Below are 19390 nucleotides of genomic sequence, written 5' to 3'. Positions count from 1 at the left end.
TGTTTGCCTTTCCAAGCCATTACCCTCTCCTCCCTTCTAGAGTATCTAAGCCCATGTTCTGCAGCAATGTTATCTGGGGGTCTCCAAAATCCACCTGTTTGTCCAAGCGTAATCCTGTGTGTGCTTCACCAAATATAGTTGGATGGTATTTTGGACTGGAGTTTGGGTAATCAGGTTAAATAATGTATCTGACATTACAATATACAATTATACAAAATACAACAAAGCTCCATCTATAATTATGTCAACAAATATTCACGTGAAAACTTTTCAGTGGTCTTTAGAATAGTGAAGGGTAAATTGTGTCTTAGGATCAACAGCGATGGTGTGATAGTACCCAGTTGTCTTTATTATGTACTTGTGGGTCACATTGGGGGACAACTGGATCAGGCCCTGAAATGGGTCATTGTTTATTTGGTAATTTTGATGGATAGGTAACAAAACCCTGATGTATATGCAAGGGCACATTTTCACATAGATTGATGTTAAAATACTATAGAGAAAACTACTCAAATTTGCTTCCCGCTAGAAGAAAATCATCAATTTCCTCCTAGTAATCAGTCCTCCAAGGTTCCCATGGCTGTTTGCTGAAATCCTTTTTGCCTTAGACCCCCATTTCGGCAGACACTGCTGGGAGGTTTGCTCTGCTCAAAAGTGCAGCAAGCTGTGCTGCAAGCACTGAAACACTGTGAAGATCTGGTCCCTGGGAAGCTTAGTGCAAAATTCTTTTTGAAGATCCCAGAATGGAGAAAATCCTGGCTATGCAGATCTGGCCTCTGACAGAAGCTGCAATAGCGGAAGATAGGGGAAGGAGTTGCCAAGGCAGTGAAGAACTTCAAAGAATGCTGGAACTAGGGGCGAAAGTTCAACCTAATTCTTGTGTTATCCGAACTCGCTCACCCAACTCTGTTGCAGCACATCTGCACAAAATGGCTGGGCTCTGGGGTTGTTGCAATAACCTCATTTTTCTGGTATCTGACTGGAAATGTATGGTTAAAAAAAAGGTCACCAGTGAAAAATGTTCTGAGTAAAATTCCATGAGGGAGCCCTAGACTGAGAAAAGCCACTCAGCCAGCAGCCCCTCTTCCCAGGGCGGGACGCACGCCTTCCTTGCCTTGCCTTCTCCCAGCAGCGTGCTCCTGCTGCTTACCTTGTGATTGTCTTGTTGGACATCTCAGTGACCCAACTCAGCTCCCTGGCATGGCAAAAAAAAAAAAAAAAAAAAAAAGTGGCAAGATTTCTGCTGGGTTAGTGAGTTGAATCAGCAAGCGAAAGAAACAGACCCACAAACCCACAAAGCTCAGAGCAGGAAGGGGGAAAGGAGCAGAAGATTTCCTCCTCATCGCCATCCCTGAGCAGTTAAATTCACTAAGCAGGTCACAAAACCCCAGTTTAAGTGCTTTCATTCTGGGTAAAACCTGGGACCCACTGGTAAACCTCCAATTGGCCAGGCCATGATTTCATTCCAGGTTTTATCTTTGATTTACGTGCATTGATATTGATGAACAGACCTGTGAAATATGGTTGTGCAGTATCTGATAGATACTTTGAATCCAACTCGAGAGAATGTGTTGAAAACAACTTTAAAAGTCTATTTACCTAAATAAATATGAAGCTTAATTATGATGCAATGAAATATTTTCCTACCATGATTTGTGCTGCTGCCAGCCCATGACACTTGGTATAGAACAATTAGTAAATAACTCTGTGAATTACTCCCTGAAATAAATTGTCCTAGCCATCTTGATTAATTTACTGATTACTGAACATAAATATTCAGTTCATCTCTGAATTTAAAATTACAGGAACTGAAATGATGAAAAGACACAGGCTCGGGACAGCAGTGCAGCTTGTTGCTAGGTAAGCTCTGAGGGGACGTGGCAGAACCCCCCATTTGCAGTCAGTGCTGTACAGTGTGTCAGAAGATGGCTTTGGTGTTCTGCTCCCGCTTTTTACCTGTCTGTGGTGCATCAGCCACATCCCCTGCCTTCAGGTTCAGGATCCTATAGCCTGTTGGGGAAGGGCTGGATCAGCAGGGGCTACACTCTTCTTTCACCTGCGAGACTGGGCTCTGCAGGGTGCAGACAACCCCAAGGCACGGGGAACCTTCCGCTGCAGATGCCCAGTGCCTTGCTGGTGGAGGTCTTTTGACCACCAGGCGTGTGACATCTGTGAGTGCTGAATTTACGTGGTTGGAAGAATTTTCATATTCTGGAGATGTATCTGTTGATCATTTTGTTCTGTGTTTTATTGGTGTTGTGCAGGTGCCACAAATGTAAGTAGTATGCAATTTCAAAACTCAGAAGGGTAGAGCATGCCTTTCTAGGGGAAAAAAACCCCACAGTTTGTAGCTTCTTTGGCAGACTGAAGCCCACAGTGCCTGTCAGAGATGTGAGCTGCACCAGGTACTTCAGGAACAATTCTATCAAGGTTTATGTGGATACTTCTATTTTAAATATACTGAAAATGAGATAAGATTCAGACTCATTATTAAATATTTGCTTAACTTCTGCCACATGATCTTGTTTCTTCTCTTCATACTCTAAATCAGGTCATTATAATCAGACTGTGTATTATAAACAAATGTATTTCTGTTTATATGTGATTATAAAACAAACTTGGAGGGTAAAGGCTGTAATTTTGAAACAGATAAAGTGTATATGCCCCTTTGAAATCTATATGGAAATTAGTTTCTCACACTCCAACTGAGATGATGTAAATGGACACCAGAGAGCCAGTACAGTGTTGTCAGTGTACTCAGGGGAGTTTGAGCACTGTAAAGACATTTGCAGGTCAGAAATGAGGTTAATTGACAGGGATGTGTGTGAGGACAGGAAAAATTTGCACAGTGCTTGTCAGTAGGTAGAGCTGTCAGTTCTTCACTTGACCACTTACTAGTATTTGTCGAACAAATACAACAGGACTTCGTTCCAGGAAAAAAAAAAAAAAAAAGGCAAGAAGAGTCATCTTAGGGCAATAACATTGTTTGGAAAGAGTGGTGGTGTGAGGTTTTTTCCAAGATACCCACACGTACACACCTACTGTACACAGCCTCCGGTCTGGCTTGTCGCTCCTGCCTCTGTGACTGCTGTCTGCAGCAGAGGTTTGCAGAGCAGTACCTGGTCTGTTTTTTTTCCTCAGGTGCTCTTCAAGCCCATAGCTTGAGTATGAAAGCCTGGTTTTGCGTTAGTGACAATAACTCTATCTTTTTTGGCATATCATATTTTAAATTACTTTTTCTACTTTTTTCCTCTTTTGCCATAGCAAGCATTTATATATAAATATACATAGCATGTGTTGCGATTCCAGCCTGCATGTCATTGCTCTAGTACAAAACTTGCTTATAATGCAAATAGTGCTTGTTTCTTTCAAGGTTTCAAAGTATACGTCCCATTTTATAGATGTGGAAAGACCAGGTAAAGGCCTGAATTTATTTTTTTTTCCATAACTACAGAGCACTGACAAAACTGAAACTATTTCATGGACTTAGATACCATGAAAACAACACACAGAGGAATAAAATTATGACTGGCTGATTTTCAGTCAGACATTCTACTCTAACCACTGCGCAATAATTTATCTTTTCAGTGTCATTAACTGTTCTCAATCTTTAAACATATTTTAATTCATTTCTTTACTTTCTTATTTCTAAGATTCTAGTAAAACAGTTACCATTCAAGCCTGGCCCGCACAATGAAAAATTTTGTCCAAGAAAACCCAGCATACCAAAATTGAACAAATTATGGCTAGAAAGAGCTTTTTTTCTATTGGAAAACCAGAAGATTATAACCCTACTTTAGAACCGTATTAATTCAGAAGCTTTAGAAAAAAAATGTGTGTTTCCAGGTTTTACTTAATCTTTTATTAATATTCATATTAAAATGTAAATGTGTAAAATATATAAAAAATCAAATAGCTGCATAGAATCATTATTTCCTAGAAAATACTTAGCAAATATTTTTGCTTTCTTCTTCTACTGTTCCATAAATTTATTCTGCATAAAGTGTAAAAAATACACAGTCAAGAAAGCATGTTGAAACAGTGAGCTCTTCTTAGTAGTCTCACTTAAAATCTAAATATGTTTTAATGTAATGATGAACTTCCTACATAGTTAATAACAAAGCAGAAAAAAACAATATACTTTGTCATTTCAGACAGACTTTATTATTTTGTTCTACAATAAATCTGGCAACTGTTTACAGACTTTGACTGCTTTATAGTCTCAAACAAGTGTCTGGCAACATTATCTAGCTAATGGCAGAACTGAGATCTTTTAGAGTCATTTGAGTTAATTCCACAAATCAAGATTGGATTTTGTCCTGTGTTTTAATTACTGATTATGAGCAGCCTCCTTAAATTCCTGTTGCATAGTAATCCTTTACAGTAATTCTGCTTCATACTTGTGCTTCCCACAATACACAGGGTATATGTAGGAAGAGGGTGTTTGTTTGACGGTGGAAACACTTCTACAAGGAAATATCTTGTCGTGGCTTTCAAAGAATAAATAATGCATTCCATAATATAAAATGCTGGCAGGGCATTAACAAGAGATTGTGTTGCTCTCTGTGTTCATATTCTTAGCACCAGTCATCAGTGAAGGAATGGCAACAATTACTTATAATTGTGCAATTTATGAAGTGTCTTTCCAAGAACATTTAAGAAAGCATGGAAGGAATGAACTGCAAACTAAAATGAATAGGAGGAGTCAAAACATGTCATGGGAGGCACAAACCCAGTGGCCACAGCAGAGGCATTCTGTGTGCGCTGAAGGGAGCAGAGGGCTGGTCTTTTTTTCGGAGAGAGCTCTGGGATTTAAGGGAAAAAAACCTCCACAGTAAAGGTGAAGGGAAAATCAGAGACCGGTTGGAGGATTCCCAGAGAGAATGAGTTGATGGGTTCGAATCAAAAGAAATCTATTGTAGTGACTGTGCATGTGTATTTTATAATGAGTGATAAAATGGCATTTATTTTTTTGGTTCTAATCTAAAACATAAGTAATTTGGTATCTTGGTACTAGTATTTGAAAAAGTACAGCTGGAGAAGGTTATTTGTCTTCCTCTTTTGGTTGTGATCATCATGGAGGTTCTTGTTGAAAATATTCCAGTGATTATTTTGAAGACTGCATTCTTAAACAATGGCTTCTCATTGTGAGTGCAGTACCTCACTCATAGTAGGTCATATACTTCTGCAGAAGTCATTGTTTCTTAATAATTTTCTCCTTCTTAAAAAAAGAAAATTTACAGATGTTTTTATATGTAAGAATTTTGCATGTTCATGGCATTACTATGTTCCATCTGTACTGACTTCTCATCCTCGCTTAGCAAGATACAGATATATTTTTTTTCATTACCTGCATACTGGGGATACTTAAATAATAAGAAAACCAATTTATTATGAAATTATTTATCTCTAAAGGAACTTCCCATGTAATGAAGTTTACTTTATTCCTTTGGTTCTTATAAATGCTTTCCTTGCTTTTGGTTCTGAATAGATGAACTTAGGCCTAAAATTAAAAATCTGCCTCTGCGCGATACTTAGCTTCCCATACCCCATTATTAACACTTCTCAGGAAATGCTTAATATCTCTCAAAGTTCAGCCCTGCATATTGTTTCCTTGGCTTGCATAGGGTATTTCAAAGTATTTTTGCATTGTTGTGGCTCAGCCTCCCGCCTACTGTGGTTTGTGTCTTTTTACATATGACTGGGTGTGATGAGAGGATGGATCCTCCAGCCAGTGAGCGTTGTGATGGAAAGCCCATAGGTCTTCTAGCTCCGGTCAAGGTGGGGAAGTGAGTTGCCCACAATCACACCTCCACTGACAGGTCTTCAGGAGGCCCTGAAGTGCCCAGGAGGGCAGGGTTGTGAGGAAGTTCAGGAGGATCCAGTCTGGACTCACAGAGTCTTGCAATAGACTGAAAGTTTCCCTTTTAAAGCAGATCCAGGGCTGAGGGACCATCTGTCCTACAGAGGCACCGAATGCCCTGAGGGGAACTAGCTACTTCAGTTGAATTTTGAGATAAATAAGGGAAGCCATGGATTTGATTTAGAACAGAAATGGCAAAGTAGCAGCTTAAATGTGTAGAACTGTTTTTAAAATAATGGCTTAGTTTTGTCAGTCTACTATTTGTTTAGATTGATAAACATTACTGGAAATATTCTTGAGGACTTACAGTTGTCTCCAGGTTTTCAGAGAAATCTTTCTTTCTGTATTTACCCAGCCTCTCTGCAAACCTGAATTTCTGAACTGTATGTAAAAATAACTCCAAAGAAAACAGAACATGTAATTACAACACTGTAGCTCCAAAATGCACCGGATCTGCTCAGCAAGTTTTCCTTATTTCTGAATAAGAAACTCTGGGTAATTTAAAGAAGCTTTGAACATGATGTATATACACACTTAGATATTCTTAGAACCTATGGTCACCTTTTTCCCTCAGGATCAAAATTAATTGCTCATTTATAACTTTAAGGAGCAAGATGCCTGACTACCTGCAAATCTGTTCATACCTGTTACACACAGTAATAAAGTCCTTGAAAATATGATTTAAATTATCACATCTGTATACATTTTATAGATTATGTGTCTCAGTTTGAGCATTGCTAAATGAGTGAGACTGAAACTGTTCTTTGCAATCAAGGCATGCTTCTTGCATCCCAGGAAATACGTAGGGGAACGGTTTTCAGTATCTTGAACTGATATATCACTGTACATGTATTGAAAAATCTAGGGAATTATCTTGAGCCTTTATCAACTTCATCTCAGTTACAGGGTTTTACACTGAAATAATTTTGCCTATGTTCCGGAGCAAAAGCGAAGCATCTTTTTCATGCAAGCGTAGGTTCAGATTGGAAGGGACCTCGGGGCATCTCTAGTGCAACCTCCAGCCCCAAGCAGCATCAGTGAAGCTGAGGCCAAGCTGCTTAGGGCTGTACGCGGTCTGGTCTTGAAAATGTTCAACGACGGAGACCGCACAGCCTCTCTGGGCAATGCCTGGCTGTCCTTACGTCCAGTCAGAAACTCTCATTTCAATTTAGGTCTGCTGTCCCCTTCCCTCCAGCCACACTGCTGTAAGGCGTCTGGCTCTGTATTCTTGATAACCTCATCACAGCTCTTGGAAGGCAGCTATTTCCCCGCCTGAAACAGAAGTGGAGACACATCACTCAAGCCTTTTAAAAAGAACAGAAAATGCTGATAGGTAGGTTAGCACTTAGGATAGGACATCAAGGTTTTCTTCTGAGAAAATTCTGTAATAAGTTTTTATTTAACAACATTAAATAAGCAGATACCATTTGATCGTGGTCTAGTAGATGTTTACAGGGTTATATTTTTTGTTGTCTGTTTTCCTGGTATGTTAGGAAAAAGAGTAACGGTGACCGAGGGAGATGTGTCACATAGATGTGAGGGGAATCCGTGTCCGAATCACAGCAAGCTGTGGGACATGTGGTGGCAGAGAGGGCAGGGCAGCGGCCTTTCAGATACTGCTTTGGAATATTCTTGGGTCCCTTCCCTGGTATGACAGTGACTGAGAATAGGCCCAATCGAACATGTAGTGTTTACATCCCTCCAGCCTCTTCCCTGGGGGATGGGGCAGGAAGAGGAGAGGGAAGGAAGCAAGGGATGATTGATGGGTTTTGAAAAGCTTTTCCCCGAGAGGGGAAGGTGTGGTCGCTCTACACATCTCCAGCTAACAAAGCCCTCCTGTAGGTGCAGCAGATGTAAGCTTTGTCACCCCTTTGGTGACTAGAACACTGCAAAAAAATAGGGTTCCTATTTTTCATATAGGAAATATCATATAGGGAATACAATTCTGAGCAGGAGAAGTAGCCTGTCACCATTACCGTTTATATGGCTTTAAGACAGTGTTTCAGCACTGCATCTGTGTCATCTGTGACCGTGGGTCTGTAATAATCAGGACCGGAGCACAGATCGCCTACTGTGTGTAGTACCCCTCGGGAAGGCATGAGCACACAGCTATGTTTCTGTCAGATCAAGCCACAGGTACATGAACATATTAAGCCAATATAATCTGATGCTGCTGCCAAAACAAGCAGCCATATCCACCCTCTCGGTCCTGCCTGTTTTTGCTCCCATGCTACCTCCTCCATTATGCTGGCACAAGCGGTAGCACAGCCACATGCTGAACCAGACAAAGGAAATGAGCTGGAAGAACACTAACCTGATCAGAGGGTGGGGGGCGTGGGGGGGGAAGGGGAAAGGTTTCACTCAGAATCAGTTGCTTTTTTTCAGCAGCGATGCCAGCTGCTGTTGTTGTAAAGCTGGCGTGAAGCTACAGCCTTAACCAGACCAGGGAACATGAATTTATCCTAGCTCTAAGCTTCTGTGCTAACTTTATGCCAGCAGTGGGAATACAAATGATCTGCCATCCAGCATGGAGTTAGGGTGGCACAGGCAGGCGGTACCTGATCCGGCATAAAGTCTGCTAGCACAAATTTACTCCATCAAACTTTTTTTCAGTGGCGGTGATTGCCATGTGGCTGCAGTGCTTTTTGTCCAATACTAGCAGCCCTTAAACCCGTGTTATAAAATCAAGGCCAAACTGAATAAGATCCATTTTAGGACTTGAAAGAGGGAAAAAAAGGAAAGTTATGCAGAACCTAGTTCTGCCAAGTGACGGTGCTTTCTGACCGCCGCTGTACTCCGATGGGCTCTGAGCTGTGGTGGCAATGTGTCAGGATACCAAAATACTCGGTGATTATTTCTGGGGAACTGATTAACTGAAGATCACGGCTTTTGTAGGTACTGGCGTTGTCAGCTGGCACTGCGTTACTTGGCCTTTCCGTAATGAACTACCTTGCTATTTTTTCTTCCATGCCAGCTGTTTCCCACTGCCACGTTTGTGCATGCGAGGTGAGGGCTGTGGTATTGTCAGAAAGAGGAAGAGAAACCTAAAGGTGCCCGATGGTGCATGTCCGTACCAGAAGGTCTGCTGCAGTGTCACCAATCAGGAGCTCAGTGGCTTAACAGGACCGTAACTTTGGGACTTCTTAAAAAGTAGATTATCAGCATCACTGGGTATTGTAAACGTAATAATGTAAACGGTGCAGAGGGATAGCGAGTGAAGCTGGCGACCCCTTTTCTCCATGTGTCACACTCGAATTGCCCAAGACCCGTAACGTTTCCTGGGCCCAAATTTTGTGAAGAAAATCAGAATTTCCACCCGCTTCCCAGATACTGCCCTGAGGCATCGGTGAGGGCTGTGACCATTCGTGCCTCCCCCTCTCCCCACCCCGAACCGAGGGAAACTGCAGAGTTAAACCCCGCAGCGTCTGTTGCACTCGGAGCAGCCAGCGCGGCAGGCGGGGGGGGGGGGGGGGGAGCGCGGGTGTTACGCACAAATCGTGTGTCCCTGCGTGAGCCGGGGAGTTGCGGGGTGTCCCCAGCCGCCTCGGGGGGCCGGGACCGAGCCGGGCGCGCCCCGCGTGCCGCGCATTCCGCCGCGGGCCCGCCGCCCCGCTCAGGCGCAACCATTGCGGGCCGCGGGGGCGCCCGCCGCCCCGCTCCGCGCCCTCCCCCGGCGCCGCGCCCCGCTCCGCGCCGCCCCGCGCAGCACGAGGGCGGGGCAGGGCCGCCGTGGCCGCTCCGCGCTCCCCCGCCGCGGCTGGGCGCGCGCGCTGCCTCCCCGTTCCTGGGCGGTGGTTGGGGCCGGCGGGAGGTGGGGCCGGCCGGGCCGGGCAGGGCCGGGGAAGCCGTCGGCGGTCAATGAGAGCCCGTTGATGGCAGCCTGGGCGGCCGCGGCGGGGTAGGGTCGGCGCGGAGCGGGGCGGGGCGGGGGGCCGCGGGGGCCCGGCGAGGAGCCGCAGCCGGCGGCGAAGGCACGGAGGCGGGGAGCGCCCTGCAGCCCCGCCGCGCCGCAGCCCGGCGGCCGCCGAAGTTGCTCCTCATCCCGAGGGGAAGCCGGGGATCAGGCGGGGCGATGATCTTCCCCAGCAGCAACAGCAGCGCGGCGGGCGGCAGCCGGACCCCGTATCGGAAGCAGGTAAGAGCTCGGGGTGGGCTGGGGGGGCTCTGGTGGCTCCCCCACCCCTCCTTTCCCCCCGCACCCCGCGAGGGGCTGGGGGAGGAGCGGGGAGGCGACTTGGGTGAGTTGCAACTTGCAGCCTATTAGCTTCCCGGGAGCTGCGGTTGACAAAAAGAAACTCTTTCTGCCTTTTTCTGCCGCCCCCTCCCCGCCCAGTTGCGCCGTGACCTTGCCGAGTGCCCGGGCGGCGGGCGGCCTCCCGCGGGTGACCTTAGCGGCCGGGCCGGGCGGTGCGGGGCGGGCGGCGGCCGAGGGCCGGGCGGTGCGGGGCGGTGCGGGCGGCCCCGCTCAGCTCGGCAACAAGTTAGAGCGGCCCCGGCGTTGCCACACGGTGCTGCCGCAGAGCGAAGCCGCGGGCTGGGCTTGTCCGTCGGCGTGAACGGGCGAGGGGGCCGCGGCGCCCTGTTGCTCTCAGCCAGCCCCCGGCCCCCCCGCCTCCGGCTTGCCCCTTCTCCCCCCCCGCAAGTGCACAAGGGAAATCCTGTGACATTTTACGGGCAGGCAGATCGCTCCGATAAGCTCGGAGCAGTCGCATCTATGGAGCTGTACTGAAAGAGGAGGTATTTCTTTGTTTGTTTAGTCGCTGGAAATAAAATAGTTGAAATAGTTGAGTTACAACCTTGCTGGGCCGCCGTCTCTTTGGCTGCGCTTTTTACTCCCCCCCAATAAAATAATAATAATAAAAAAGTTGGCATTAATGTTACGCTATTTACTGCAAAAAGTGTCATTTTTTTCATCGACCCTTTGATAAAAAAAAAATATATATTTAACTTTTTAAGTTCACCGGAAAGTGTGTGTGCGCGTGTGTGTGTGCCGGTGGGTAAATGGAGCAGAGGTCCCTGACAGGCTCCCGGCCCGGCGAGCCGTGCCAAAGACACTGGCAGGCCCCTTCCCAGGTGAGGAAAAACCTGGCCGTGCCGCTGCTCTTTGCAGCTGGAACAAGGGCTCCGGCGGGTTCGGCTGGCAGCGCTGCGGAGTCGCCCCGTTTTGCTCGGAGTCAGAATTCATAAAGGGCAGGAACAGCAGCTTGGATCTGGCTGCCCCGCACACTGAGGGGTTTTGCAGAAGCCACAGGGAAATTTTGAACTCGGGGCATTGTTGGGGCGGCGTGTGATCTGTGTGGCTAGCTTGCTCGACAGTGAAAGTTTGTCTTTCGTGTTTTCTTGAAGTTTTCACAAAAAATTGCCGTTTCCTTTCTCCTCCCCCCGTATTTTATAGAAATATGTCTTCGATGTGAATCGCTGGTGTGTTACCTCAACAGCACTCTGCAGATGCTGCTTAACAGTGCGTGGAGTTATCTTTGTATCTTGTGCTTCAAGTGTTCAAGTCCGTGCATAATAAAACACGCTTATTGTGTGTGCTGGTTTTGGTTTGTTTTTAATAAATGCCCTGGCTACACCCACGCTGATGATCTTGTCTGGTGCTCCTGCATACTTTGTAAATGAAGCCAATGTATTAGGTACTGTTTTCTTACTCCACCTGAAGGGGCCCGGGACTGGGCCAGCCCGGTGGGGTGCTGGGCGCTGGCCGTAGCGGGGGGGCGCTGGCCAGGCCGGCGGCTGGCAGGGCTGTGTTTCACGTGCGGGTGTGAGTTCGCCTGCTGGCCTGGAGCAGGCTGATAAGATGCTCTTCTTTTCACAGTGCACTCCTTAGATTCAAAGAGCTAAAAGGGCCGACTGAATCAGAAAAACAAACAGACCCTTTTTTCCCCAACAGGCAGAGAAAGAAATGAATGCAGGGGTATTATGTAGGCTTAAGACCCTGGGTACCAAAGGTTTCTTTTGTTGGTGTGTAGCTATTCTCTGCTCAAACACTTCCTACATAAGGAGCCAGGGCCTGTGCCTTTCTCCATTTAAGTCCATGGAAAACTCCTATTAACTTCATTCATGTAGGCTGAGGTCGTTTAAAGATTGACTTTCTGATCTCCCTTTCATTCAGACTTCACCTGCAGGGGTAAGCTGATGTCAAATGGTGCTGAAGAGGGTTAGGAGCCTAATTCTTCAACTTGTGATAATTAAGAATAGTCCAGATTAAGCCTCTGCATGTTCTGTGTAACCCATATTCAGACAATTGAATTATAATTGTGCTTTAGCTGGAGACACTAGGTGCTGTTAGTGTAGGAAAAGTAGTCTTCCATCGACTCTAAAAGGAGAAACTGTATTTCCTATGCTAACAGCATGTGGTGTATGAAGCTGAAAAAAATTAAGTAACTTAAAAATGAAACTAAAATCTTTTGAGTGCTTGTATGTCTAATATTGTAACATACGTGATTTCAGAACAGTGTAAGAGCACTTCAGCCTTAGTATTCCATTTTTAAGAGTCTGTAACGGATTCGGGTGGAAAGATGAGTGAGTTAGTGGTAAAAGGCAAGGCGATACGCTCAATTTATTTTTAAGGCACTGTAATATAATGTGAAATTCTGTCTTCATTTAAAACATTGACAAAATACCAGTTAGCTACAGTAGGTCCAGAGCTTTACCCATAACCTCTCTTTGTTTCCCCAAAGAGCTATGTTTTGTTTTATAAACAAATCTGTGCTTGTAGTGTTATGCTTGCTATCTGCTGTATCTATTTCGGTGTGTAACTCAGGCATGTAGGAGCCAGTTGACATCCCCGGTTTCAGGTCAGTTTCAACTGGGTGGTACCTAATCTTTTTCTCTCTCTTGGAGTACTTTTAAGAATACTAAAATATGGTCTCTGAAGTTGTACTTTCAAAAGCATTTCCTGTGTTACGGGGAGACGGGCATATTAAAAATATCCCTACCAGGCTTAGAAGTTAGATGTTGCTTAAATGAGTGGCAACTCATCTGAGAATTGGCTTGAAATGCAGATTCAGGTCTGGTTAGAGAATGAAAGGCATACCGTATCTGCAGTAATAACCTATCACAACGCTCATGGCCGTGCATCCTATCTGAAAAAGGTAGGCGTAAGCTAATATTTTTACTAACTAGGTTTCCTCGAGCTATGCAAAGAATGCACATGTGTGCATCCGTAATGTGAAGGAAACAAAATGACATACAGTATCTTGCTTAATGCAGCCTTTCTTAGCCTTTGGTTTGTGTGTGCTGAGAATGTGGTGATTCTCTGTCCCTCCTCCCACTTTTGTTATTCTAATGTAAATCAGGAGGCGCTCCTCCGAAGTAAATATTTCTGCACTCTGTAAAATTATCGTAAATGGAAAATTAGGCTTTCTCCTGCCATCTGCTCCTTGAATCTACAGAGCTAGTGCAGCTATTTGATTAGGGATTTTAAATTGCTTTTGTGCAGGGAGCTTTCTCTGCTCTCAGGTTTCTCGAAGAGGAAGCCAGAAGCAGCTCTGGAGGCCTGGGATGGAGGCGAGCAGCGGGTCCCACCTACCACAGCCTGGGTGCTCAGGGAGCCCAGCGTGTCTGTGCCTTGCAACAGCTTTGCCCAGTAACACTGGTTCTTGTTACCTTTTGATGAGTGTAATGTTTATCACGCCAGCGTAAAGAGATTTACATAGTTTGCTGCTTTCAAGCAGATTAACTGGGCGTAGCTGCACGTGAGGAATTTAACACTGATTTGGTGTTTGGCCTGGGTAAGGAGAGACATACAAAGCTTTTGATTAATCTTTTCATGCAGCTCTGCTAACATCAAGGGCCATGTCGCAGGCTGGGTTTTGTTAAAAATTGAAGATTAAGGTGGGGTTTAGAAACTGGAAATAATTTAGAAACAGTTTAGAAATAGTAACCATTGCTTAGAAAAATGATGGTTGAATGAAGAAAGCTTTTGCAGATCTTGGGCTAAAAATGTCGATCAGCTTTTCACTCTATCTATAGGTTTAGCGTATCAAGGAGCTACACCTGTAATCCTACTTTATTATTTCCCAGTTGGCACTGTGTGTGGTGTCTGTGTGTGCGAGAAGGAACCTCATTAAACTTGCAAGACCTGGGCATGGTCATAACTCAAACCATGCAGCTCCGCAGAGCAGTCTGCGCCCAGACCGATTTGACATTGCGTCGTGTGTGTATACGCAGTGCTGCCGGGGGAGGCTGAGAAGCCTAGGAAGGGAAGGATAACCTTGGTTACCTCAATAAATGGGGTTAGTTTATTTTTATTTCTTTGTTTCAGAACTATAAGAATTATGTAATTTTGTATCATCAGCTTGCACTGACACAGTCTATTTCCCTTTACCTTGTATACTATGTTAAAGAGCGTACCTGGGTTTAAGAAGAATCAGCTCTACATTAAGTACCAGCTATTTTAAATTTTTAAGTGCATCTGTAAGACTGTTTGTGAAGTTCTGCTTTATTCTCAAGGGAGCAGAACTGCTCAGTCAGTGAATTTCTATACTTGTAACACCAGAAGTGAATAAAAGAAAAGGAAGCATCTTATCTTGTCAGGCATGATGTTATAGATTATAAAAAGAGATATGATTGTCTTATCTGTATTTAGCAATTTAAAGTTTTTGTTTAGTATTTCTAACAGGGTGAACAATATATTTTCATCTCTTTGGAAGTGTTATTGTTTAAAGTATCTATCTTTGTCATTAAGCTTCACATGGAAGGGAAAATAGAAGTCTGTGTCTTGAACATCTGCTGTTTTGTTTTGGTTTTTTTTTTTTTTTTTTTTTTTTCTCCTCCCCTGAAACTTTCAACTATTAAAAAATTTTGCTTGAGTTGACGCATTTCAGAGGGGTTAGGTCCTTTAAACTAGGATTACTGGCAGGGAGGAGAGGGGAAGGAAGGAAGGGAGGGGAAGATCCTTTCCTGCGAGCTTGAGATGGCTCCTAAAACATCCGCACAGTGCTGCAACCAAGTAAATAAAAATAATGGGTGCTTGACATGATAGCTGTTTTAGTCTGCATTTTATTTTTTTTCATCCCTGAAGTCTTCATTAAAGTTTATCTTTGCTTGTTGCGTGAGGCTGTGTATAACAAAAGAAGTCAGTGGAGAATAGGAACTTTTTATAAGCCTCATGGCTCTGTTTCCGGCTTCTTTATAAACGTTTTTCTCTGTTCCTACATCAGATTATTTTTAAAACAGCTTATTTAAGGGACACTGTGAAAACTTATGAAGCCGTAGTCGTATTGAAGGGGTGCACGGAGGTGTTTTGGTCTTGGATGAGGCATGTTTGTCGCAAGTTTTCTAGAAAGCCAACAGAACCATGTTTAAATGCTCTCAGAAGTCTTGTTGAAGTAGTTGTTAGTTATTTGGCATATGTTTCAGAACTGCAGTGTACTGTGGTAATTAGAACAGCCCTGCAGAAGCCACTGTATTTGCAGTTTCCTGATGCAACAGGAAAGGGAAGGGATGAGTTACAGAGGAGAAACGTGAGGGGGAACCACGGGTTAGATAGGCACAAACCTCCTAACCCAGCAACGTACACACAACAACAAAATCATGTGCTGTAGGAGCTGGTGGCTGTGATTAGCACAGGTTTAGCTCTGTTATCCTAAGAGGCTGCAGTTAAAGCAGTGTAGCTGCATGTGTGTGTTGACACACAAAGTAGTTTTAAACTGCAGTTGAAGTAGTTGAATGCTGGTGAGGGACTGCTTTAAACGGATTCAAGATGAACTAGGCTTGTGTCAGTTTCAGTTAAGTTTATTTATAGCCGTTTGAATTTAGTAACATTTGTTACAGTTTAAGTAAATTGATTTATAACAATAAAACTTTATACCAGTTTTAAGGCCTCACCCATACACTAAGTTGCACTAGCTTAAAAATATGTAGCAAATAGAAAAAAGAGCTTATAACGCTTCAAAACAAATATGGTTACAACACTTCAAAAACATCTTTTTCTGAATTTATGATCTAGTATTAAGATATATCAGCTCTATGATCTGTTGCAAAATAAAAGCTGATAATTACAGATATGTACACATATATAATAGTATAATACATAACAGTACCTTTTTGTTCGTGTGTTCTCATAAAAGCGGTGTTGTATGCTTAACCATAATAGTTTAGGAAATCACTGGCGTGTGTCTTATTTGTTTAAAGTATTCTGCTTTAGAAAAATGATGTGTCAAATAGAGTGAGTGTTTTGATTTTACTTGGTTGGTAGAACTGTAGAACTTTGTGAGGTTGCAGTGGAAACAAATAATGCATTGTTCTGGGGAGCCTCACTTGGGCTTCGTTTTCCTGGGGTGAAGAACAGCAGAAACAGCAGGGCAAGGTGAGCATCGGACTTAGTCTAGCCTGACCTTTACCTGTTTGTGAAACGAAATGCTTCTTTACAGCAACTAAATATGCGTAACTTTTTATTTCATTGTTGATTCTGTTACTTGACAGTGCCTCTTATTGACAATGGCACTTTCACACCTTATTCTAAGTGTTTTTTCTGTTTCTCCACTCAGATGAGAAAGGGGATTTATTTCTTTGCTTGCCTTCTATTGTTTTTGGTTCTTTTATATGTGAATCTCCTCTACCATATGGTTCTTTGCTTCAAAAAAGTGGAAACATGACTCTGTAGGTTAACTACAGCTCATATATTCTGTCATCTGGGTACTACAGTGTAACAATGTTAGAATTCAGTCCTTTAGGATATGCGAGATACATGTGTGGCACTACCATTTTTAGTGTGCTTGGGGAGTGAAGTCTAGGATTCAGGTGTGAGTCTGGGTGAGCATTATGGGGAGCTTTTCTGAGGATTGTTAGTCACTGCATGACACCTCTTTCATGCCTGAGGTGTTACCAGCTCCCAGGAAGGCTGCTGTGGCTTAGTGGAGGAGTATCCAGTTATCTTTGACAATCTGAAGCAATGTTCGTAGATGCTTGACTCCTCCAAGGTGATTCAGGTGATTCAGAATCCTGTTTTAGGGTTTGTCTGACTCACAGGAACATCATCAGGTTGTGCTTGTGCTACAGCAACAATCTGAAATCACTCAAAATACCAGGCAGGCAAGGGTAAAATCAAATGTAGATCCTTGTTTACAAATCCAGAAACAACGAAATAAAATTCTGAAAAATGAGGAATGAAAAAAACCCAAAATAGTAGTACAGGACCTGAAAGTTTCCTTTACCTTGTATGCAGCCCTGTAGCAGACAACCTCCAGCCTTCTCAGGGAGACTGTGGTTATTGTACAACCCTGTTGCCTCAGGTTGTGCTCAGAGAAGAGGTGCTGATGGAAGGCTTCATATTTCCTCTTATACTTAACCTATTTGGAGGCTAAAGGGTAGAGGGTTTTTTTTAATTTTTTTTTTTAAAGCCAGTGATGCCTCTTTCGCTCAGCTGCCTTTCACCAGACCATATAATTGTTTTTTTCCTGCTTTGGAAATAGTAATGTCTCTTGGGCATCACCAGGTGCAGTGCTGCCTGTCCAGGCTTTGGAGTGCTCTTCAGCTAAGCACTGAAGAGATGGCTGGTGTGTTGCAAAGGAAATTTTACGCTATGATGGATGAATCTCAACTCTTGTGCTCTTCTTTCTCTTCTACCTATACGTATAATTTGCTCATAATGCTTTAAACAGTTGTGTAAGAGGATTTTCTCTGGGCTGCTATTGGAGTGTGAAGACTCTGTTATTCTAGCTGCGGCAGGTTGTGTGCCCATCTTTGAAGATGGCCATGGTGGCCCGTTTTGAACCATTTGTATTGCTGCACCGTAGTGCACGTGTTTGTTCTGGCTTAGCTTAGCTATTCACTTAGCTAAGGTTTAAAATAACCTATTATGACATGCAAAGCTTTGAAGTATGTAGTGTCAAAGTAGCGTACAGTACAAATTGGTGCTAACCTGGGCTGCCGTGGCTGTGCTGTGGGAGGGGGTGTGCCGCGCATCTGTAAACACATTGTCTGGCCAGGACGTACCTCCTGCGAGCCTGGGAAGGCAGCACCCACACCTGATGAACCTGGGCTGGGGCAGAGCTGGGCACACAGTTCCACAGATTTCTGTCCGGTAGGAAAGCAACCACCAGCAGGACAGGATCCTTTGAAGTGTTCAGCCGTCTGTCTTCCAGATGAGTTCAAGAAGAGTTCTAAAAATGTGGCTCTGAATTGTGAGACTCTTGTTTATGCCAGTGCATATTTACATACTCGATGGTGCCACTGCCTGTGGTGAGACTACTGATATGAATAAGCGCTTATTGAGACAGAGAACCAGAAGACTTTTGAATTTCCCCAGTGAGAAACCTGAGATGGATAGTTGTTGTTTCCTAGGTTTGGTATTGGACTGACATGCAGCAAAATCAAATGGTATTTAAATTGCTTTAATATTATTCCATCCAATCTACTTGGCTTATGTGATCCTCACTATGACAGTATTTGTGCTTATTAAAAAATACTTCTGTGTAATTTGGGAAGAACATTTGAGTGGGTTATTAAATACTACTGCTTAGCTACTAACCTTTGAAAAGGGGACAGTTTTTGGCTTTTCTTCAGCATTCCAGGAGAGAGCGCTCTGGATGCTACTTATGAGAAACACTTATCAAACCTGGATTTTTAAAAAAGCGTTTCTGCAGTATTTAGTTTAAAAAGATAAATGATGACTGTTCCTTTATTGTCGTAGGGCAGCAGTGCTTCCAGTGCACATATATACATGTAAATATTCCAGAATTCGGGGCAATTTTTGAAAAGAGAAAACTGGCAGTATCCTGCAGTGCTGAGGAGCTATACAACGTGTTGGAAAGTTTGAGTAACTTTTATGGTGAAGAATATGAAGATGTAATTCACTATGTAGAATTTCAGTTGGTTGAAGGTGCTAGTGAAATTTAGGGCACACCGTGGCACCGATGGAAGAATGCAGTGGCTTTTTGGTTGTCTGAAGTGCCTAGGAGCTGCCTACATTCCCTGTTACAATATTCCAATATCCAATGGAGGTTAATGAAGATGGAAATTAAGGAAATGGTTCATTGTTTCAGTGTTATGTTGATATTTTAATTGCTATATTGACAAAATCAGGTGAATTTTTGAAGCAGACTTTGCCAGATTGCCCGCATTCATAGTGTTCTTAGATCTGTTAGGTATGGACCATCGTGGCCTCTGGGATGTCATAAATTGCTGAAGACTGGCTTAGGCTAGAAAAGGCACTTCGCCTTTTCATGCAGCTCTTCTTTACATATTCTGAAGAGTTGCTGGGAGTTCCCTGCTCTGAAGCTCCTGACGATTTTGGGCTTTCTGTTTGCAGTTGCAAGTGAAGCATTGATTGTTTTAGTATTATTAATGTATGGGTTTGTATTCCAGTATATAAGATGATGGAATGGAAGATCTAGTTTATCTACATCTTTTATCTTTCTATCAAAAGACCTTTTTTGGAGTGAGGCTTCTCTGCTGACTCTCTTTCAAAATTACTGAATCCGCAAAGCTGGCTTCTACCTTCACCTTCTTCGCCCCCTGAAATAAGTTCTGTGTTGAGTCACTGTCTTGGGTGACAATAAAAGTCCCAGATCAGCCACA

General features: G+C 43.7%; 1 protein-coding gene across 3 annotated transcripts in view; it reads left to right on the top strand.

The window, feature by feature from the left end:
• Window positions 1-19390, top strand: part of RBMS1 (RNA binding motif single stranded interacting protein 1) — a 148533-nt gene that overhangs the window by 43095 nt on the left and 86048 nt on the right. Inside the window, exon 1 of one of the 3 annotated variants that reach the window (XM_040603135.1) lies at window positions 9662-9998. The exons of the other annotated variants lie outside the window; for them this stretch is intronic. Coding sequence (XP_040459069.1) covers window positions 9936-9998 — 63 coding nt within the window. The 5' untranslated portion in view covers window positions 9662-9935. Of the gene's footprint in view, window positions 1-9661; window positions 9999-19390 lie in introns of those variants that run through there. 3 annotated transcript variants of the gene reach the window in all.

Source organism: Falco naumanni, chromosome 8 (assembly GCF_017639655.2).
Source record: "Falco naumanni isolate bFalNau1 chromosome 8, bFalNau1.pat, whole genome shotgun sequence".
Lineage (NCBI taxonomy): Eukaryota > Metazoa > Chordata > Aves > Falconiformes > Falconidae > Falco > Falco naumanni.
Note: the sequence above shows the minus strand (reverse complement) of the source record. Positions and strands in the feature narration are given on the sequence as shown.